This window comes from Molothrus ater, chromosome 6, assembly GCF_012460135.2.
Source record: "Molothrus ater isolate BHLD 08-10-18 breed brown headed cowbird chromosome 6, BPBGC_Mater_1.1, whole genome shotgun sequence".
Lineage (NCBI taxonomy): Eukaryota > Metazoa > Chordata > Aves > Passeriformes > Icteridae > Molothrus > Molothrus ater.
This window is the reverse complement of record NC_050483.2, coordinates 4665747-4689531: the sequence shown is the minus strand read 5'-3', so window position 1 is coordinate 4689531 and position 23785 is coordinate 4665747. Positions and strand designations below refer to the sequence as shown.

Sequence of the window (23785 nt, the reverse complement as noted above, 5' to 3'; positions counted from 1 at the left end):
CATCCTAATCTAAGAAGTTATCTGTGCTTATGGTTTCAGCCCAGTTCTACAGAAGGCCAGTTCTGCTATTTATAAATGGGATTTTGCTTGTTCTCTAAAGTTCTTACACAAATCTCACAGCTCAAAAGAGAAGGAATTGTTGGGTAAGAAGACGAAGGATTGAAGCAACTGCTTTATAGCACAATATGAAACTTGACACTGTTTTCTGCTGCCAGTATGATTCCCAAGTGAGATGGATAAATTGTGGTCAAGACCTGGACAGGTTAACTAGTGGTCATCAGTGCTGGTGGTACCTTATATATAAAAAAAAAGAAAAAAAAAAAAAGGATACTATTGGACAGGGCATTTGAAATTTAATACCAGACATGAAACAAGACATCTGTTGGACTCTCATTTGTTTCTCTTTGAATGGGCTTTAATTGAAAGCTCAGTGAAAAATGCAGGTTACATTCTTAGTGTTATCAATAGTTTGTAACAGCAACAACATCAGAACAGTGATGCTTCTAATATTTATACATTTTCTAGTTGGAGATGTCTAAGAGCAATACATTATCAGATATATATATATACACACAATTTCAAGCAATTAAAAGTAAATAATAAACCCCTCCTCCCAAAACCCTGAAATAATATATTTCCTTACACTAATAATGTCTTTTTCACATATACTTGACAAAGAGTCTTTTTTAAGTTACTTATCTTAAGAGAAATCTGTTAATGGAGATCCTGGACCAGCCCCATTAGAAGTTCAGTTTAAAGTTTATACAGCTTGCTAGCCACATAACCAGTGTGGCTTTACATTGTAAACAAATCCCAAATGTCTACAATGATTGAAATTAGTTTTGTGTAAAGGAGATCTATGCATCTCATGATAGAATAAATTTAAACCAATACATTAAAAAGAGAGAGAGAGAGAGATAAGGAGAGAGCTAATTGACAAACAAAACAGTTTTAAGGGTTCAGTTATGCAATTCTTTAAAAACCAAGTTAAGTTAATGGTAAGATTCTTATTTTTTTGTATAGAGAGGCTCTGGTTATCTGGCTTTAGCTGCTCTAGAAAGACAACCTTTAAAAAAAGGTTTGACTAGTGAAATTTCAAAAGGAGAGCTTCCAACTCTAAAAGGATTACCAGAAGTGTCTCAGGTGACTGTTCCTTCATCTTGTGAGGAAAGCTGTACTAGCATTCAGGAGCCTCAGCATATGCAGGGGTGATGTAAGTGTAGAGCTGACCTTCAACAGGGAGGAATCATCCTACCCACTGCAGGAATTAAAAAGGTACAGCAATTTGTACCTGGAAAAGTTCAAGTGAAAAGAACACAAAAGAGCTGGAGACGGACATGAAAGCTGAGCATAGTTTATAGTAATCTTGAAACTGTGGAGGTCTTGCCTACTTCTGTACAAAACCACAAGTAAAAATCTCTTGAACTTATTGACTAGGAACATGTGCAGCTCCAAATGGAAGGGCAGGCTGAGCAGAATCCTACGTTTTAGTTATCTTGGGTCAGATAGGATGAGAAGGCAGCTGCAGCTCTCTGACATAGGTGATCGAGGATGGCTGAGAAAGTTTGCAGTAGCTTATAATGTCCCATCTGGTTTTTTCACTTGTTTGAACTGTCTAAAGGGCCAACTGCAGTTTAGTCATGTTCCTCTGGTGCATGTTGTGATGACGAACTAATTCATCAGACCTGGCAAATTTTTTTTGACAGCTGGGCCACCGGCAACTGAAAGGCTTTTCACCTGTTAACAAAACACCCTGTTATTAGCTGAGCACAGAGCTCATCTGAGACACTGCTAGTTGTTTTCTTCCTGTGGGGCTGTGAGGAGCTGGCAGAGCCCCTGTCAGGAGGAAAGGCACCCTGGGCTGTCCTGAGAGGGCGTGGGACTGCCCCCAGCTCCTGCTCACATCAGCGCTGGTGCCTTCCTACCTCTGCCTCAGCTGATGTTTAGCCAGCAGCCTTTCCAGGTGATGTAGAACACTCTGCAGTGGTTCATTCCTGAGGACAGGCCCTTGCTGAGCACCCTGCTGCCATGATTATGCTGCTCTTAGCTCTCAAATGACCAAGGTTCAAAGTCACCCTGGCATCCACACAGGCTTCAGTCACGCCTCCGTGGTGGTGCAGGCACACTGTTAGTCACCGTGGAAACTGTCAGGGACTTTCTAGAGCTTGACCTCCAGTCAAGGGGAGTTTTTCCCAGCTAATTCAACGAGTTTTGGCTGAAGTTCTTTGAAACTGGTGAGTGTAAGTGAATATGGTAGAAGCAACGGGGTTCAGCGTGGAGTCTGCCTGAGCCAGACTCAAAGTTTCCAGCCCTATCTAAATAAAGTAGATTCACATCTATGGGAGATGTCAAATGCTCAAAATAGCATTTTTCTAACATTTTCATGAGCATAATATTCACTACAAATAACTCCAAGCAAAGCACATTCAAATTTAACAAGAAATGCCACCACTTTTTAACTGTTAACCTGGTCTCCTGATTTCCTGCAGTGTGTAAGTGGAATTTCAGGTTGTGTTTGTGATGTTGCAGGAATGCTGATGGAATGCTTCTTTCATTAGCTCAGAGCAGTACCCAGTGACTCATGCTTCTTCTTCTTTTTTTTTTTTCCTTTCAAAATAAATGCAATATTTTAAAATATGTTCAGCTCTGGGACTGGGCTCTTCAGGGCTGTCTACACACCTCGTGCTCTCTAACACACTCCAGACCCACTGGGGTGGTGGTACAACCTCACCCAGGCATCTTCTCTTCTTATTTACCTCACACTCTGGGCATTTCACAAACCTGATCCAAATTCAGACAAAAGGAGATTTGCATATATGTGTACTTCTGTTTGCAAATTCCATGTGAGGTATTTAAGTTGAAAGGGAATTCCTAAAATCTACTTTATCTACTTAGCATAAGTGCTGGCAAAAGCAACAACTATCTCCCACAAGTGCATAAAACAGTGGTGGGAAATGGTGCAGATATCAGGGATCACATTTCCATTGCTGAACGTGTCTGTGGGTGGATAAAACTTCCTTTGATTATTTTTTTTATTTTTGCTTTCAACAGCAAAGATTGCTGTCACAGTGAAATTGCTTGTGAAGAATAAAATCCCTGAATCCTAACAAATAGTTTGGTAGCTGAGTAAAATTAGGATAGAATTGCATGGAAACCACCTTTGCTTTGCTTCCTCACTGTGGAGCAAGTTAACTTGGGCTGGGTGCTTTGTCACATCATTCAGGGGCTATGAGGAAAGAAGAAAGAGGGAGAGAAAGAGGGAGGGAGGGAGGGAGGGAGGGAGGGAGGGAGGGAGGGAAGGAAGGAAGGAAGGAAGGAAGGAAGGAAGGAAGGAAGGAAGGAAGGAAGGAAGGAAGGAAGGAAGGAAGGAAGGAAGGAAGGAAGGAAGGAAGGAAGGAAGGAAGGAAGGAAGGAAGGAAGGAAGGAAGGAAGGAAGGAAGGAAGGAAGGAAGGAAGGAAGGAAGGAAGGAAGGAAGGAAGGAAGGAAGGAAGGAAGGAAGGAAGGAAGGAAGGAAGGAAGGAAGGAAGGAAGGAAGGAAGGAAGGAAGGAAGGAAGGAAGGAAGGAAGGAAGGAAGGAAGGAAGGAAGGAAGGAAGGAAGGAAGGAAGGAAGGAAGGAAGGAAGGAAGGAAGGACGGACAAGCTGTCAGGAGTGGCTCCATAACACCAGCCCAGATGCTGTGCCAGTGGCAGGCAGCAAACAAACCCACAGCAAGGATGGTGGGGCTCAGATCCCAGGGGCAGCTGGGACAGGGAGAGGAGCTTCACTGGCACAAAAGAGAGCAAGTTCTTCATTGTAGCTAATCTGGGCTATAAAAAATGGCTGGAGTCACGCAAGTCCTGACTTAGCAGATCAGTTAGCAGTGAAATGTGATGGGGAATGCAGCTCATCCCAGCTTGCCAGCGTGTTACCACCATTTTGTCTCTCCCAGAACATTACCTCTTGCTGGTAAAGAAAACATCTTTCTTCATGGAAATGCACAGAGACCCAGGCCCTGCAGCTCAACAGGACCATGGGGACGGCCCAGGAGCACAGCCTTTGCCATTTGCAGATTGCAAGTGTAGACATGGCCATTGGGTGAAGCATTTATTTGGCCAGAGCCACAGAAAATGCCACTGTTCTCAGGTGAATCATTTCCTTTATTAAAATTTCTCTTTTATTTTTTGGAAGTCTGAAATGTGTGGTTTTTTATGGTCCAGAAGAGAAAAAAGAATTCTTAGCAGGGAGAAAAAGATTTTGAGGCTCCTTGTCCATCTGTACAGAGACTGAATTTAAAAGGTTAACACCAGTATGGAAAACACCGTGACATCCAACAACATGCCAAAGTGCTTGGCAAACAATTATATGGTAAAAACACTGCTGGTAAACAATTATTTGGTAAAAACACTGCATACATAGCAGAAGGAACAGCAGATGTCAGTACACAGGACTAATTCTAAAACTTAAAACTAAAATACAGAGCTTGCTGCAGTTGCTCCTTAATGGTGTTTACATTTATGTGAGGGCAGAGTAGACTAAAATGGCCTCCCTTTTTCCCCCCCCTGTATTTAGATGAAATACTACGGTTTCTACCAAAAAAAAAAAAATTAAAAGGTCCTTGAATATTTGAGTAAGCTTTTACTTTAGTGTCTGTCAGTGTGAGTTTGCAAAAGGCACTGCTTTTATCTGCTGGAGAGATTAGAGCACAAGCAGCAACAGCAGGAGCTTTGCTGTGCTATCCTGCATTAGGCTCAACTGACACTTGGGAGAAGCATGAGTAGGCACGAATACTTTAGATTACAGACCTTTGGCTAAAGCTAGAATTAAAATTTCTATCTTGTAGGGCTCTTTCAGTAAAGGCAGTAGATCAACTTGACATTTGTGGGCTGAGACCGTGATGCTCATTTCATAATAGCTGACAAAATTTATTTTGCCAAGCTGAAATTTCTTTAAACATGAAGGAAGAAAGCATAGTTTCTAAAATCACCTAAATCCCTTTGTGAAAAGTGACTATCACACTTGGGGAAAGCAGCAACACTGAAAAATCAGCACACTGAAATTCTTTCTGCTGTTTTGAATATTTAAATCGTGGTTAAGACACTTTCTAACCATGTAATTCGCAAAAACATTGATTTAAAATTAAAAAAAAAAAGAAATATAAATGTGAAGAAAAGTTTACGCACTTGTTTTACCTGTATGAGTCCTGGTATGAGTCTTCAGATGATCAGATCTGGAGAACTTTCTCTGACAGGTTTTACACTGAAAGGGCTTCACACCTAAGAGACAAAAAAAAAATTCTATTCTTCTTATGTCCCAACATTTTTGAAAGGGTGCATGAAATCAGATATTTCTGAAGTTTCAAAAGCCTGGATTTATTTTATTATTTTTGGGGGTTTTTTTCTTCTAGTTACTGTAACTGCTCCTCCCATCCCTGTGCCTACACATTACAGAAAGTTAGTCATTAATGAGGCCCCCACCCTTTGTAACCTCCTCTGCCAGTGCCTGGGTCTGAAGCCTCTGAGCAGCTCCACCATAAACAAACCCCCACTTAAATCATCTGCAAACATTGTTAATCCTGACCCTGAGGTTTGGCACCCAGGGTATCCTGCAGGAGCAAATAGGACAGAAGAAAATCAACCTGCAGAAATTTATTTTCATGTGCTCCCAATAGGTTTAACTTACTTCATACTACTAATTTACACATGACACATAGGTCTGGGGCAGATTTTAAACATTGGCAATTTTTTCTTGCAGAACTGTTTAGTTTTAAGCACAATCTATTCTTAATTAATGGTCATAGAATATAGAGCAAACAGTTTCCTTATGAAAGTTGTTTCAAAAGATGGTGTCAGGATGTAAAATTCACCTAAACAACCACAGTAGTGCTAAAAGGCCAGTTAAAAACCTAGCCATAGCCTTCTCCTAAAATTAACTTCAAGAATTTGGTGTTGTGAGCAGACAACATTAGACAAATAGAAATTTGAGGAGTGTAATTTTAGGATAACAATTCCTGTATGAATTCTAATTACAGGCAGGTCTTGTCCACAAACCTGTGTGTCGTCTTTGGTGCCTTTTGAGTTGGTCTGAACGAGAAAATCTTCGTTCACAGTCTTTAAAATCACACTGGTAAGGTTTCTCACCTGGAGAGGAGAAAGTTTGTTAGAAAATGTGGCAAAATGAGGGAGCACCTCAAGCTGAACCAGGAGATGAAATGTGCTGCTCTGAAAGATTTCTCTGCAGGCTGAAGCAGTCAAGTGGCACACCAGGACTGAATTGTCATAAAGCCACACAGCTCTGTTGGAAAGGCAGGCAAAATTCTACTGCATTGACACTGATACTGAATCTGCTCACTCTAAGAAAATTAGAGGTTAAAGCTGCAAAAAAAAATTCCAGTTGAGTGAATTTTTAATTTTTTTTCTGCTGGTAAAGAACAGGAATGTCTTGGTTTATATTTCCCTAAAAACCCCATTAAACCCTTTCAGTAGCACCTGTCTCAGCAGCACATAATTCATACAGAGGAGCAAATCACAGTTTGAACTAAATTGGGTTTAAAGCAAAAACTAAATAAGTTCCATCCACACAGGTGACAGTTTTAACCACATTAATTAGAACAAAACTAATGAGCAAAAAATTCAACCTCAGGAAAAGACAAATTCTTCCTCAAAACACCAATTAGGTTTCTTCCACAAAGTGCCATTAAATAGAATTTCTCACATAGCTGCACAGCTCCCACAGGCAAAGCCATGAATTACTGCAAAACCTCATGTAAATATAAACTCTTCCCCTCCTCCCAGGCAGTTCAGCAGAGATCCTCAGGGCGGGATTTCTCTGGGATGAGTTTTTTAGGAAAAGAAATCCCCCCAAGCCAGTGTCTCAAATGGACGTGGATTTCAATGCAAAGGAATGCACATAAACATGCAAAAAGAAATGCAGCAGCTGAGGAGTCTGAGGAAAGAGGGAAATATTGCCAGCAGAGCACAGGGGTGCTGAAATTTGGGCAAGTTCAGCCAAAACAATCCTCATGCTGTTACAGGAGCAGCTCCATGATCTTCCAGGTCTGACTTACTCCTAACCTGAGATCCCTTTGCACAACCCTGGAATCCTGCTGAAGCCTCGGCCACTTATTACATTTAATAAATGTCTAAATAAACCTAAGTTCCATTAAATGGCATTTCTGCCCACAGAAAGTCTGGTTCAGAGGCACAGCACAGAGGAGCAGGAGTGGAGCTGCAGAGCTGGGAGGATGCTGGGCTCTGTTTGGGAGTTCTGCAAGAGTAAAGGAGTAAAAAAGAGTAAAAGCCTGTTGCTAACAAGAACAGATGAGAAAAAAGAGGCTGATTCTGAAACCAGAGCTTGCAAGTGGGAATGAGAACCCAAAGGCTGGTCCATATGTCCTTCACCAATTCAAACCCCTTTTCTTAAATAAGAGGCAGCAGCTCTGCCTGCTGTGGGAAGCTGAGATGTAAACCAAAGGTCCTGTGGGACCTTTTCCAGCAGGAAAACATCACCTGGAGTGGGCAGAGGGGTTGGTTTCTCCCTGTTTCATTTTAACCTCCACTGAAGGGGTCTGCATGTCTGATTCTATGGTGAGGACATTTATTCTGCTTGCACTGGTATTCTGAGACACCAGAGCAAACCAGGTTCATTTAAAGCAGATGCCTTTGGACCCAGGTGACAGAGAACAAGCAGCATATTAAGGAGAGCATTCCAAATTCATCCTGGTGCAGCTAAAATAAGAATTTTACAAAAGCAAGTAAATCTGCAAGAACAAGCTGACTTCCTGTGGCAGTCACCCCCAAGGAGTTTACTGACTCTCAAACCTAGGTGTGGACAATTTCTATGTCTGCTGGGCTTAATTTATTAGCATAGGAGATTAAAGTTGCCACAGGTGTTTGAAATAGTTCCATACACTTTGACCACAAGGACTCCCTGGGGGGTGCCTGCTTTCCAGAAACCACTTACTTCCAAGGAATTCAGCCCTTTGGCAGATTTAAGAGAGGGAATGTCAGCAGAGCAGAATGCAGTGACAGGATGATTGTCTGCTAATTGCAATATAAACTTAGAAGATGGCTAAGGAGGCATAGGAATAAAACAGCATAGAGGCTCTGATGGCACGCACATGAAAGTATTTCTTTAAATACTTTGGAAAATAATCTTGGTTCAATTAAAGTCAGATTTAACCCATGAAGATATTAAAGGAAGCAATCTAAAATGTTTACATAGGGATATGTTGACACTGGGAAGAAAACAAAAAGCAAATAAGCAAAAAGAGGCACAACATTAGACAGAAATCCTAATTCCCCTTTCCTTCTTCATCTTCTGTGTCAGCTGCCAAAGCTGACTGCCACATAAATTTCCTCAGAACAGGACAACAGAAACATCCCAGATGAGAAGAAGTCTGTTAGTCCCCCTTGAAATTCCCACAGCGAGAGTGTCTCGTTTCCCCAGCCCTGCCAAAGCCTCTCCAGTAAAAGGCTAAAGTCTCTTTGTGTATGAAAATATCCAGTGATGCTGTCACCTCCTTATGTGAGCACACACAGCCCCAAAACAAACCAGGAGATGCAGATGGAGCTTCACCAGCCCTTCTGCCTGAGACATCATTACTTACAATACTGAAAGTAGTGCAAAAAGAGGCCATAATGAAATAATAAAGATATGAGAGGGTAGAGGAAATGGCATGCCTTGAATATGGCATGCCTTGAATATTTAGGAAAACAATTTTTAAAAGAAAAGGTCAAGAATTGTGAAACAAGCGTGAATCTGCCTTTGCACATGTTTCAAGAAATGGTTCTAATAAAACAAATTTTTGTCAAAAGCAGTTAATTTAAACTGAGGGAAGTGTGCATGTTTTCTCTGGAGCAAATTCATTTGCTCAGGTGCATGGGAAAACAGAAAATTCTACCACTGTAGCAGTTGCACAAAATATTCACAGTCACTGCTTTAATTAAGGACTTCTGCAAGAGTAAAAGCCTGTTGCTAACAAGAACAGATGAGAAAAAGAGGCTGATTCTGAAACCAGAGCCTGCAAGTGGGAATGAGAATCCAAAGGCTGGTCTATACATCCTTCACCAATTTAAACCCCTTTTCTTAAATAAGTGTACCCACTTAATCAAACAAATCCCATGATCACAACTTTGCCTTGCTAATGCTACATTTTTATTTAATATCACTTGCTTTAGCAAACTCACACAAAATACATGTGGATTTATTTACTAGGGAGTCTTTACAGTTAACATTTTCTGTCACCTCCACACCATAGCTCAGCTGTGGCATGTCATTACTGTTCTGAAATTAATCTTGTATTTTAGATCCCCAAGCATTTTTTCTTTTATGCTGTAGAAATATCAGCCTGAAAGGACACAGCTTGACACCTACCATAAAGGACAACCTTCCTGATGCACAGATTCTCACTCTCCATTGCAGCCCATACTGCAGCTGACAGCATGAACCCATTTAGGCTAAAGAACATCCCTGGCAAACAGGCAGTGGATTTTCTCTCTGCAAACCTGCTCAGCTTTGTGTTGGGATAAATCCAGTTTTCCCAATGAGTGGCACTGAACCTAAAGGGTCTCTGGCAAGAATGCTGATGCTTCCACCAGAAGTGAAATTTATGGAGGTCTAGACATCACTTTGTTTCTGCAGGGAAGTGCCTGAAGCCTGCCACGGGATGACAACTCACATTATTTGCTGCAAAGTTGAAAAGTTAGATGTATTTCTGCATTTCCTTTCAGAGGCCTATCTGCTGCAGCAAAATACACCAAGATAAGAAAAAAGCTTTTTTGGCTGTGAATGTTTCAATGAAGGCATTGTTAAGAACAGATAAGCAGCCTCAGAGGGTACAAAGTGTTAACATATTTTCAAGTGAGGTTATTTGAAACATTGGTAAAAACTGATTACAGAATCCAACTTTGTGTTTCAGGGCCTTGCTTGGTTTTGCAATACAGCAACTGGGAAAGAAGGATGGAAGATCTGATGAGCCAGTCCTTTGTATGTATCTATTACAGAAATAAAAAATATAATCTAGAGCCAACAGTATCCTGCAAAGATACAATCTGTTGGTTTCATATCATATATATGTAACAGCTTGTTTTCAAATCATGTGTTCATCATCTAAAAAATAACCAAAATCTTTGACCTAGCACTACACTAAGATAGCATAAGGTGGAAGAGCTCCAAACCCTAAGTGAGTCCAGAACCCCCCTGCAGGAAGATTAATATTTTTTTGTTTGTTTGATTAGGAGAGGTGTGACAAACACAACCACATTATTTTTGGAGAAAACTGGTTCTAAATTTTGCTTTTGACATGCAAGAGAAAGAAGTCAGGGTTAGACAAACCCATGAAGTTGTGAAGGAAATGGATGTGCATCACAACAGTGGGTTTGGCTGCCCAGGACTCCTGAAGAGCATGGCAAGGAGGAAAACCTTCATGGCCACCAAGTTCAGACCATCCACACATCCAGCAGCCAGGAAAATATGGTAGCTGGGAAGTTATCCCCTCCAGATGCTCCCACACTTCCCAAAACCCTCCCAAAATCAGGACTGGCAGACCACAGGAGGAGACAGGAAATGAAGAGCATCATTTTCTAAGCCTCTACAGCAGCTGGGAGTTTGGTAAGTAGAATTTCCAGACCATAATAATATATATGTACTCTATATATACTATATATACTCTACTATATATAAGTAGAATTCCCAGACCTATAATAATAGGAAATGTCCAGTACCCATTCCACAGGCTGAGGACAAAACCCTGCCAGATGATGAAGGGAAAAACTCCTTTCTGATCCTAAATCTGAACTCCTCAACCAGGCAAGCTGCACCAGCAATTTTCATCCCCTGCTTCCTCTCTCCAGCTGCAACCAGCCTGGAAACATTGCACAGCAATGCTGGCAGCAGCAAACACAAGCTCTGGGAAACAAGCTGGCCTCTCATGGAAAGAAACTTCCAAAGGTTTGAAAAATAAATAATTTTTGCTGTCAGCATATCAAAATGTGTATGCAGAAGGATCTGTGCCCACCTGTACAGAAAAGGTGTTGGAAGGGAAAAAAGTGGTTTTCCTCTACCCAGTTGCACTGCAGCATGAACCAGAGGAGAGGCCCCAAAGACAATGGGACCCCTCTAACCCTTCTCTGGGGTGTCAAGAGAGACACAGGCCTATCCTCCATGTCTTTTGGGGGTTTTCTGACTTTAAAAGCCTAAATTATATATGATATAATATTAAAAATCTTCTCCAGCTAATGAAAAAACATATGTAAGCTGAAGTCCTTGTGATTGATCCAGAAATAACACTGGGAAAGCCAAGCAACTAAATGGAATAAAATACAGGACCAGAGCAAACAAATAATGACTGCTAAAGCACAGAGTAAATCAATTTAGGAATGAAGGAAACAGTGATTATGCGAAAAAATTCAGAACTGTTTAGGCAATACTGAATTTAATGGCCTCAAAACATTTCCAATTGTTCTTGGTTCCAATTTATTTATAGAAAATAGAATAGCATTTCCGTAGACCTTCCCTTCTAAAGATGAGCTTGCACTTACAGTCTGAAGTATCTTAAATTTTTAATTTCAGCAGCTCTGAAGACAGCTGTCTCAATATTTTCTGACCTGCCCATTCATTAATTAAAAGTGCTTTGTGTGCATTTCTCACAGTTGACACAATTAACTGACTGAAAGGTCTCCAAAAGGAGAAGATTGCAACTATCTTTATGAGATGTTAGACAGTCTGCCAGGTCACCCAGCATGGGCTGCCCTCCTGCTCTCTTCCATGCCTTTGGTCTTCCATCACATCAATGGTTAACTCAACATCCATATTTACAGATTACATCCACAGATTTCTAGGTAAGCACAGAAAGAACTTTCTAAATAAAAATATGACAGGCAATCAAAAAAAAATGAAAACCCATAAGGAACATATCTAAAAATATATCATCATTTTACAGATCCAACACCATCAATCTCCCAACAGGGGAAATAACTCTGTCTGCTCTTTAGCAAGGTGCAGCAGAGTATTTGATTTCTACATTTTGAGGTCTTATTTCCTGAACTCAGAGAGAATCCAGACATTATCCTACAAATGACTAGCTTCAGGCTGAATCCTTCATGGAAAGATCCCATTGCATTGCCAATCCCTGCCTACCAGAAAAGGTTTACACAGGAGAGCCAGAGGATGCTGAATGTCTAGGTTCCTCTTGCAGAGGAAAATTCTTCATAATTAACATTAGATAAGATCTGGAGTGAGATTCAATGGTCCCAAATGAGGAGGGAAAGAAGGGGAAAAAAGAATTAAAAGAGAAAACAACTCACAGCCCTGTAATAGTAAGAGATGGAGGGAGGTGATCTGATTGCTGTGTGTTTTCCTTAGCTAGATCCAGAGAGCTTCAGCTCCAGGAGAGGAATTTCAGGTGACAAAGAGGGATTGCCAGGTGACAAAAAGAGGGATTGCCCAGATGACAAGAGGGGTTGCCCAGGTAACAAAGAGGGATTGCCCAGATGACAAGAGGAGTTTCCCAGCTGACAGAGCACATGCTCACTCATCACAGTCTCAAGGACACAGTCTCAGGCTATGTCAGGGAAGGTATAGGTTGGATTTTTCTCTGGAAGAATAATAAAGTATAAAGTACTGGAATGCTAATAAAGAATAAAGTACTGGAATGCTCTTCTTCCCAGGGAGATGGTAGAATCACCATCTCTGGATGTGTTTAAATAAAGACTGGACATGGCACTTGGTGCTATAGTCTAGTTGAGGTGTTGGACTCTATGATCTTAGAGGTCTCTTCCAACCTCATCATTCTGTGATTCTGTGATTCCGTGATCTGACGGATTCTCGCGCTCCCTGACCTGGCAGCTCATTCCTCGCCCCTTGTGCCATCTCCAGCCCCCCGTGCCCACTCTGCTGTGCTGTGAATTCTACCCACCAGTGTGCTTTCTGCTGTGCATCTGCAAGTGGGACAGCTTGAAGTATCTCTTGTTGCAGCCAGGGTAGGCACACATGAAGGGACGCTTCTCGTTGGTCTCGCTGGCCGAGCGCACGATGGTGGGAGCCACGCCAGGCACACGCCGGACATCCTGCAGGGACAGAGACCTGCTGAGGCCACCTGGGTGTCCTCAGCTCTGACTTCACACGCTCAGGTCACACCCCAGCACCTCCCCAGGACAAAGAGATGCTCGGATGGATCGTGCTGGAAATCGGAAATTTTGCTTCATTCTACGTCAGCGGCTTTAGCAGGCCTTAATTGCCTCTTTGCAGAGCATTAAAATTATCTGAAGGTGAAGCACAGTGAGCTCTGCTCAGTGAATTCTCTCACCAGTGTTTGTATGAGAGATTGAATGGCCCACACTGACCTCATGTATAACCACACAATCCTGGCAGAACTCCCATTGCCACAGAAAATACTTTTAAGTTTATACCAGGGCGAGAGGGAAAGAGCATGAGCCAGACAAGTGTTGTCCTTTTTATTTTAAATACTCATATAAAGCTAAAGGACAAGGAAATTGATGTCTTGGATTAAGACAAACTGATTAACAACAAAACAAAAACAACTGCCTAGGTGGAGCTGGTGAATAGTTCAGCCTTAACGCATTTTGGCCACTGTCACAATGTTCCATCAAAGATGATCTCCTCCTTCTGGGATAATTAACTTCCTTAAACAATGTCGACCATTTACTTTTATTCATCCAACAAAAGCCGACTCAGGAGCCTGTTTCTGAGAGCTTGCCACTGAATAATGACTGGCTAAACTACACAGAAAAGGAAAAGGAGAAAAGATGCTATCTGAAAACACAGATGTACATTTACAACACAGCAACACAGAAGAGACACATACTCTGTAATGACTTTGCCATCAGGTTTAACAAGGTATGTCTTTTACAGGAGTATTTAATAAAGATATGACTGTGTCAGAAAGGGAGGAAATGAACTCCCATGAATGGTAAGTTCCTCCCAAATATTCACTAATTACTTATTATTACAAAACAATCACATACATAGTTTTAAGGAAATCCATTTGAATTAGTGAAGTTTGAGAAACACGTAAAAGCAAAATGTCATCTGACACTTTCATATATGTAGTTATTAGATATAGTCATATAGATATAGATTAGATATGTGGTCATATTAGATATAACCACAGAGGTTATATCACTCATGGCCAGAGTGATTGGAGCTGGAAACTGGAAACTGGATCACTCATTTTGGACCAACCCGAGAAGCTGGTAAGGTAAGTAAGCACAGAAAGGAAAACTGCCTTGCACACATGCTTCAGAAGAAGAGATGAGCAATTTTAAATGACTGTGTCAGAAAGAAATCTCATGTTAGAGTGCAATGGCTTCAGTGAGGTCAGGACACTTGCATAAAGCATCTCTCGACAAGGCAGGGAAGCCACAAATCAAGGATGGGTTCACAAACACCAGTGAAGCAGTGAGTGAACACTATAAACAGGCTGCAGTTTTGCTTCCCTGTGAAGAATGCCCCACAATACTCACTTGTATGCCTCTGAAGACCCCATGGGTGTGTATCCTGTACTGGGCCCCACAGCTGTACAGCATGGGAGCACTGTGGTTCTCATTTTCATATCCCGCTGTGTGTCTGCAAGTAAAGATGGGAATAACGAAAAAATCACATATTTTTCAGTACACAACTTTATGTGAGAGATTTCTTTCCTTAAGTCAGTGGCAGCATATGCAGAGTTTGCTTTTGCAGCCATGATATCCAAGTTCAAGTGAAATGCACCAAAGGAAACCTGCTCTGCCTTCATGCACATGGATCTGCTCCCACTGGCACGGTGCACTGACTCCATACATACATCTATTAGCATCCATTAAGGCATCCAGGGGAAAAAGAAAAAACAAAACAAAAAAAAAAAAGAAATTGTCATGATTTCAACTCTGATGTATTTCCACAAAGATTTTAGGTAAGAGGGAAAAATTCACATAGCAGCACAACGGTGTCATGTGCACATGTTCACATTATTTATCAGTCAAACGTGGGGCTGGCTATTGCTAATATCTTTTGGAATGAGCAAAATGCCTCAAGTTTCACATTAAGTGCAGTGGATTTTTGTCAGCACCTCATGACTCAGATATTACCTGATACTACCAAGCAAGTGATGACATTTATAAGAATAGCAGTCATGTACTCATAAACAGAGATTACAAATCAGTGTCTAAACTATTTATCCCATGTATCAGCTTGCAGAATACACCACAAATTAACCCTTTATATAAATAAAATTTGGGAAAAAAAACAGGCTATCCCCACTAGGTATAAATGTTCACAATAATTTTAAGAATTTGCAAATTTTGGTGTGTTTTGGGGTTGCCACAGCCATATGTATTTTCTAATTATGTTCTTCAAAATCCTGAATGTTGGAACACTGCTGTGTCTCTTGTTTGCAGCCTTCCTAATGTCAGAACCACACAAAATACATTTTAGGTCTAATTTTTGAAGGAGTATGTTACATTATCACTTGTGGAGGTGCACATTGGCAATGGCAAGTGTACATGTTGTGCACAGCACCAGAAATTAGAAAGCCCAGAACAAAACCCCAGGGCACACAGCTAGGGACAGAGATGGATATGTAGGATGTTATCCCAGCCTCTGCCAAATGCTTGCAATAGCAATTTGAAGGGGTCCCTGAGGTCCAGACTCTCATTTCACTGGTCCTTCCTTCCCCTTCACTCAAAGTTCATGTGCAGAGTAGAATTACAAGGAAGTTTTAAACCTCTTAAGTGATTTGCAGAGCAGGCAGTGGAGCTGGAATGCAGGAGGTGTCTAAAGGGTTTGTGAGCCTGGCTGCAGAGGAGGGGAGCAGTGTCTGAGAGCAGCTCTGCCTGGCCAGGATGGGCTGCCCTCCTCACCCCTGGCACGACGGGCAGGCTGCTCCCTGCCAGAGGTGTTCTCTGAGGTCAGCTCTTCCACTGCTCTGCAGAGCTCATTTCAAATCCTGGCTCCACCTGCCCCTTCAAATCAAAGGCCACATCTTTTGGGAAGGTATGCTCTGCTTAATGCAATTTTAATTTGGTTTTAAGGTGATCATAATGGAATAAGTTATGGGAGGTGACAAGAAAGGATCTCTGTTCTGTAGTAATATCTGTAATTAATTCTGTAATAATAGATAAAGATACCATTAGCTGATTTAAATGGATTAAACTATGCTGTAGATATGTACCATGGCCAAATAAATGGGGTCTCCTCTCTGCCCAGAGCCCACAAGTGGCCTTTTGCTGCCTGATTCAAGTAACAAATTACCATTTGCTACCACCATTTGATCAGCACAGATTCCCCACCAACACCAAATTTTCCTCTCTGTTTAAAGGCAACAGGTCTGTACAAGTAAAAAAAAAAAAAAATTTTAAAAAATTTAAAAAAAAAAAGCTGGGGAGAGGGGTGTTGAAATCCTCCAAGCCATGGTGATACCCACATTGATCACAAATTACACAGTGCATTTCGAAACTGGAATGGAATGGAATGGAATGGAATGGAATGGAATGGAATGGAATGGAATGGAATGGAATGGAATGGAATGGAATGGAATGGGAGCCACCTTTGATAAGGAGGAAGCTCTTCAGCAGAAGCTGTTGCTGACCTGCAGCACAGCAATAAATCAAGGGTAAATGTGAACTTCAGCACTGGTCACCCCAAGTGTAACCTCCCCTTCACACCTGTCCTGACAACCTTAAACACCACAATAAACAACAGACACAAAGGCTGATAAGAATTCCCAGGGCAGAAACTTTGTAGGAAGAGGCAGGAATATGTAGTAAAATCTCGTACCATAAAACACAGCCCCACTTTCCCTCCACATTCCCATGGTTTTCATCTTTCAGTGATAATCTTTTTTGTAAGGACCAGCTAGTTCTGAAATAATTCCTCCCAGGAATGGGAGGCAGAACAAAGCCCCTGTCTGTGCCCTAAGGAATGGCTCCATGAATGAGAGGTATCCTCCAGGTGATCTCCACCTCAGTTTTTACTGCACAGTTGGGAAGCCTTTCTCCACAACCAGCCTTTTACACATTTCCTCCCCTTATTTCTAGTTGTACCTCACAAAAACTGCACATACAAGAATCCATGAAGATTAAAACCTGCTTTCTGAGCCCCTTGACCCATAATACACTAAGTCCTTAACCAGCTCCCTAGGAGAGATGCTTTAATAACCAGGAGCCCTATTTCCCATTTTACTTTGGGCACATTTCCATCAGCATTGGCTGGCACTCAGCATGGCCATATGGCTGCTGACAGCAGAATGGATCATGAGAGATTTCTTGGTTAAAACACTGTTTATTCATTATGGAGTGCTGTGGAATAATCTGACCTTTGGGGAGATAGAAATTAACAGGTGGATATTCCTTTTAGTCAGTGGGAAACTGGAACACTGAAGGAGGAGCTTTCACAAATTGTCCCTGCACTGCTGCTCTCTTGAAGTTCAGCCCTCACTCTGCATCCTCATGGGGAAATAGAGTTCTTTCCCTTCCAGCCTCTTTACTCCATGCTTTAGCCATGATTTATGCCACAAAGTGTACATCACAGCTGGCACAGTTGGCTTGTTTCATATGGCTGCAGTTTATATCCTACAATAAAGGCAGGGATAGAAGAGCAGATACAAATCTAGATCTATTATTAAACTCACACCCCTGCTTTATTGCATGCAGGAGATCATGCAATGCCACATACACGAGGAATACAAGTGACTGGTGAATTTATACCTGCAGTACATTAACTAAATGGAAATCTCCAGAGAGTAGCACAGCCCTTAACTTTCATCTTTTTTAGTCAGACACTCTGTGTTAAAGTAGGCAAAGAGACAATGCCTTATAAGCTCAGCTGAGTTAACCAAAGAAGAAGAAAAAAAGCCAGAAAGTCCCCAGTAAGGCCCAGAGTCACCATTGGGAGAGACACAGGGCTGATCCCTCTGCAGGTCCTAAAAGGACTCAAAACTAAGCAGGACCAGATGCAGCCAAACTGCCCTGCCAGGATCCAACACAAATTTTTGTTGGAGCAAGGACTGAAGGATTTGGCCTCACAGTCCAAATCTGCCGTTATTTGTAAATACACAATTCCCTTTAACTTCAATCAGAACTGCTCAAAGCCAGAAATGGACTGTAAATATTTAGAGTTTGGGTTAGCTGGTGAAAAAAAGGACTCAGTGTATTTTGTTCTTTGGATCTAGACAGCCAGAGCTGGAAACAGAGCCATAAAATGTAATTCTAGATAACTGGGAAACAAAGGCTGATACTTGCAAAGGAAGAGCTCTGTGCTGTGGAGTATTTAGAAGCACTTGCATTTACCATTAGCCCAGCAAATCCTTAACACTCGCAGAGTAGCTCTTTTAAAATGATTAATCTCAGAGTTGTACAGATTGTACAGAGATTAATAAAAATGAAGGGTTTACAGATGAGAATGTGTGATGAAAAACAGAGCAGCTTTAGAGAGTTGTATCAATCTAAGTGGTTATAAAAAAAAAAACCTCATAAAAGATGACATTCTAATCTGAATATTTAAAAAAATAATCAAGCTGCAATTTCTCTCTCACACCATTTTTACTTTGTAAAACTGAAATTGCCTGTCCAATGTATAAAGCAGCTACAACTTAATCTGAAGAGTTAAGCTTTTTATTATTATTCCATAAACCAAAAAAGGGAAGCTTTAGGACACACTGAGGAGAGCTAGAAAATTTCAGATGAAATGTGAATACACATTGATTCATGAGATTCAGACTTGGAAGAATTAAAAAAAAGCCAGAAAGCAAGATTACATAAAACAGGCACCACATTAAGCTTCAATTTAATTGTGTTTCACTGCAGGAACAGGAATTTTAGGGTTTAGAAACAGAGCCAAAAATGAGGCAAAGTGAGGGTGTGGGCTAGTCCCGTTGATAACAGAACATAAAGGAAGAGAAGTAGAGTTAATTCCCTCTGCTAAAATATTTACCATCCTAGCACCCTGGGAAAAACATGTATGGAGACAGAAAAAGATCCTGATTAGTTATATAGAAGATCCTGTTTCTGCCTGGTTTTTGTCTGATGCTATTATGGAGGGTGGAGTATGAAGCTGCATTTTAATCTGCCCTTTCCAAAGCAAAGGAATATTAAAAAACGCAATTTCGCAGATTTGAGCCCTTCTGCCATCCTCAGTCAGCTGGCTAATGAAAGGAAGGCTCCAGATTTTCAAGGGATCTTTGTGTTTCTGACTTCAATAGTCTTTCTTTGGTTTGGGATTTTTTGCTACAGACCTGATTGGAATCAGGATTTCACCAAAGCTTTCCCTTCAGGACAAGACCGGTGGGAAAGGATAAATTCCATATTACTGGAGGTTATTGCTCATTTTCAGCTCATCTTGATTGCAGAACTGAACCCAAGTTTCACACCTCCAAATTTTACTAATAATACCACCAAAGCTAAACAGAAAAGTCTTTACAAACCACTCCTAAACAAGAAAGGTTTTCCCTGCCTTGCTTAAGATGTAGTTTTAATAGTGTTCTACAGAGATCATACCCAATATTCCTTACAGTGAGCCTGAGAAAACAGCAATAAATACCAATTTCCATGAAACATGCTGAGTGTTTAACATCCAAGCAAAACCAAAAGAGGAAAACCAAAATGTTGTCTGGTTCTATGCCTGATTTCAGACGACTGTTAGAAATTTGGATCAAAGCTTTTTATTCAAGCAGCTGAAGAGAAAATTACATGGAGTCTTGCTGTTGGGAATGTAGCTATGCTTCTTGTCTACCATGCTGTATCACTTCCTGCCTGGTATCAGTTATTTCCATGTCACTTTTACATTTAACTCATTAAAATATAAAGGAGGGGGTTTATAGCCCTGAGATCTTCCTCTAGAACTGCTGTGGAAGGAAGCAGTGCTTTTCATATTGGACAAATTAAAAAGCAACACAAAAATATGAAAGAGATACCAATGGCAAAAGTGTCCACTAATATGGAACATTAATTTTGAGATGTCTGAGACCCACTGACTTTCCTGCAACAGAATAAATCTGATCCCAGCAGCTCCAAACAAAATACCACAAACGAGGAACAAATCATCAGCAAACAGCCTGAGGAGATAAAATCCAGTCCCACAGTGAGGTTCGCTGCCTTAACAACGAAGCTTTCCTTTCAGATTCTAGAAGCTGCCAGCTTGTGAGACAGCTTGCAGACAAGGCAGCCCTCCCTCTGGTCCACCCAAAGTTCAGAAGGTGACAGAGGGATGCCTGGACAAACAAGAAACACAATTAACACACACAAGCTCACAAAGCACTCCTCTTCCCTCACGTGAGTTGTGAGAACCACTTGTGCTCATTGAGAGAGCAATCAATTTGGAATTCATGCCCCAAGTGGAAATCTAAAATCCACATTCAGGTCACCTGGACCGTATGGTAGCAGTAGTGGGTTGTCTTCTTCTCAAGGGGCAGCTCTTGGCAGAGGGAAGGTCATCCTGGGCCATCACACATCGTTTTGGTTTGTCAGTGAGTAAAAACCCCCAGAACTCATAGCTGCAGCCTTTTCTATCTGCTGCCCTTTTGGCACCACTCTCCCCTTCCCCTGCCATGGTGCTCTACTCTGGCAGAAGACAACATCTCAGCTCACTTCAGATGTCTCTCTTCACCATCCAGCACTGGGCTGGCCAGGATCTCTGCTCCACACCTTTCACTGCCCACCTCTGCCTTTCTCTCAGGCCATGCCTTCCACAAATTCCTGATGCTTACCCCTACTGAAAGCACTCAGACCAAACTCCACTGATACATAGCAACTTCTTGCTCTCAGTTCCAATATCCAATATTAAAACATCCATGAATGAAAAAGCATTCAGGAAAAATAGTCTTCCATGGCCTTAAAGCCACAGGCTGAAGCAGGCTCTGAGCAGATAAAATCATTCAAGAGTTCAGATGCCAGGCTCTTGCTGCTGCTGCTGACACACAAGTTCATAAGCTGGCAACTCAACAGGAATGATTTTCACAATCAGCTTTGGCCACCCGACAGTGTTCTTTGCCCAGTTTCAAACTTTTAATCTGGGTTGAGGGGATTCTGGAGCTGATCACCCAAATACTGGCTCTTTACAAGAGCTAGAACCAGGATGCTCTCAGATAAACTGCTAGACAACTTCAGCACAGAAACTGCCAACTAACCCTACCTAAACTGCACTGCAAAAGCTTCATTTCAGTCTGTTAAACTCATGCTGAACAGGAACCCAGAAAAGCAAGCTACTGACCTGGTCTGCTGTCAAGTATAAAGTGTGTGACCCATAAGCTTTATATAACTGTAGAGCTCTCTAACTATTTGCAGAACTTACTGGCAACATTTTTTTTCCTTCTTAGAATGTGCAAAAGTCTCACTGAAGCCAGGAAGAAGTGCTGGGGAGAACTGAAGGCAAGGAGCTAAACAGGACTGTCATCGTTGGACAGAACCTAGAAGCTCCATATTTCAGCAAGAAGATTGACTCCAAAATTCTTAAATTACAACAAGGAGATTGAGAAAAGCATCTGAAACACTAAACGCCTGGGAATCACTTATGAACAGTTCATATATTTTAAAGATGTAAATCTTGGGAAGAATACCTTATGTTCATGGCAACTGAGATTGGAGGTACTGTGTATTGTAACTCTCAGCCAGAAAAGACAGATAACTATTTTGGCTCATATTACCAGTGATGAGGCTATGTCTAGCACTGATTTTCCACAGATTCTACAATCTTGGCCTATACCAAAACTTTCAGCTTTGTTTTACCATAGATCATTCATCTTGATTCTTTCCCCCTTTTCATGCATCCTAGGTCACATACTTTACACTGCTGACAGTCTGACTCCTGGACAAGTAAGAAGCCATTTATTTTGTTCTGTACTCCTTTAATATTTCTATTGTGACTTTTTTTTTTTCCTGAGCTCCCCAAAGAATAACCTCTTCCTTGCTTTAATAACTTGGACCTCAGTCAAGGTTGATGTGTTTCTCCATTTTGCAGGATATTTTCTTCAGAAGAGACAAAACAGTGTCTAATATTGCAATGACTGATCTTTAAAGGCCACAGTTTCAAGAGGAAATCAAAAAGACTTATGAAAGAAAAGAAGGAAATAGCCTTTAAAAAGAGGGGATAGGCAGCAAAGACAGTGAACTGTGCACAACTGTAGGATTTTGGGATCTCCTCTAACCAGAAAAAACCTCCTTGATGGATTTCTTCAGGCTCAGCTCCCTTGCTCACTTCAGTACAGATAGTTTACTACACTACTCCCTCTAACCTTCAAACACCATTGCTTTATGAGCTACAAGGAGACCCATAATATTTTTTTTCCTTTATCGCAGTACAGCAGTGTACACAAAGCCCATCTTGAGCAAGACTTTCACATCTATGGATGAAAGCACAGATCTGTGCAGGCTTTTATCAGCCTCTCCTGCTGTTCCCTTGAGACTGCACACGCTTGGACACTGAGAACATCCCAATACCTGCCTTCAGTGGGGGAGTTTGCAGAGCGGGTTATCTCCTCAGAGCAGTGAATTATCTGCTCAGAGCAGAGCGGCTTTCCCTTGGCTAACATCAAAAGGTGGCTCTGCCGCTCACGGATGCCCCGAGGTGAGGATGCGGCAGCGCTCCAGCCCCGCTGCTCCCACGGCTCCCTCGGGGATCCGCGGCCCCGGCAGACCCGGAGGAGGCACCGGGCACGGCGGCTGCGGGGATGGAAGCCCCGGAGCGCTGCCCGCCACCCCGGCGGGGCCCCGCGGCGCCTCGGAGCCTTCCTGGCCGGGCGGCCGCAGGAAGCGCCCGGGGGAGGCGGGCCGGAGCCTCTTCCCGGCAGGTGGGAGGGCGACAATGGCCGGGAGGAAGGAAACCGGGAGCCGGCCGGGCCGGGACACAGGACGCAGGGCCTGGCGAAGGCAGGGAAAGGGAAGAGGGATGGTAGGAAGGGGCGGCAGCTCAAGGAGCGGAGCGCGAAGTGACCACGGCCGTCCCTGCGGAGGGGCCCGGGCACCGGGAGTGGGCACTGCCCAGCCCTGCCCTGCCCCGCCCGGTGCCACCGGAGCCGGGCACACCCAGAGCTGCGGGCACTGCCCTGCCCGGTGCCACCGGAGCCCGGCACACCCAGAGCTGCGGGCACTGCCCTGCCCGGTGCCACCGGAGCCGGGCACACCCAGAGCTGCGGGCACTGCCCTGCGCCACCGGAGCCCGGCACACCCAGAGCTGCGGGCACTGCCCTGCCCGGTGCCACCGGAGCCCGGCACACCCAGAGCTGCGGGCACTGCCCTGCCCTGCGCCACCGGAGCCGGGCACACCCAGAGCTGCGGGCACTGCCCTGCCCTGCGCCACCGGAGCCCGGCACACCCAGAGCTGCAGGCATGGCCAGCCAGCAGCCCGAGCCTCCACTCAGGCTGGGGCGACGATCGTCCAAAACACGGCAAGGTGATGAGCCCTCTCAGGACCGGACAGTATTTTTTTTTTTCCGTACAATTTTTCGAATTCAAAAATCCAAGATAAAGTTAGCTCAGCAGCTTCACTAGGGCAACAGGTTAGAAAAGAACAGAGCTGCTTACCCTTTCAGTGTGGATCCCAGGTTCATTTGGTTCCATGTCATGCATTCAAGCTGTGAGGTCATCTGGTATAAATTGTCACTGTAGTGAAAAGATGTAGGGTTAGGACTAAAATTGCAGCTATCAAATAAAAACCAAAACATCAGAATGTCAACAATTTCTTTGTTATTTGTTTTAAATATATAACAGTAGAAAGTGAATTTGTTTTATATAATCTCTTTTTCGATGCATTACGAATTTTAAAAAATAAAAGGAAATAAAATAAAAGGAAATAAAATAAAAGGAAATAAAATAAAAGG

The 23785-nt window shown here is 42.5% G+C and overlaps 1 protein-coding gene across 4 annotated transcripts in view; it reads right to left on the bottom strand.

Annotated features, from left to right (window-relative positions):
• Positions 1-267: 267 nt before the first annotated feature.
• The window catches only part of WT1 (WT1 transcription factor), a 34225-nt gene continuing 10707 nt past the window's right edge, over positions 268-23785 (bottom strand). Inside the window, exons 4-9 of one of the 4 annotated variants that reach the window (XM_054515296.1) lie at positions 23490-23567; positions 14463-14565; positions 12896-13046; positions 6030-6119; positions 5163-5255; positions 268-293 (exon numbers count right to left, since the gene is read on the bottom strand). In XM_054515296.1, the coding sequence (XP_054371271.1) occupies positions 268-293; positions 5163-5255; positions 6030-6119; positions 12896-13046; positions 14463-14565; positions 23490-23567 (541 nt within the window). Of the gene's footprint in view, positions 294-1615; positions 1738-5162; positions 5256-6029; positions 6120-12895; positions 13047-14462; positions 14566-23489; positions 23568-23785 lie in introns of those variants that run through there. The other 3 variants (XM_054515297.1, XM_036384516.2, XM_036384517.1) reach the window with 3 other exon arrangements.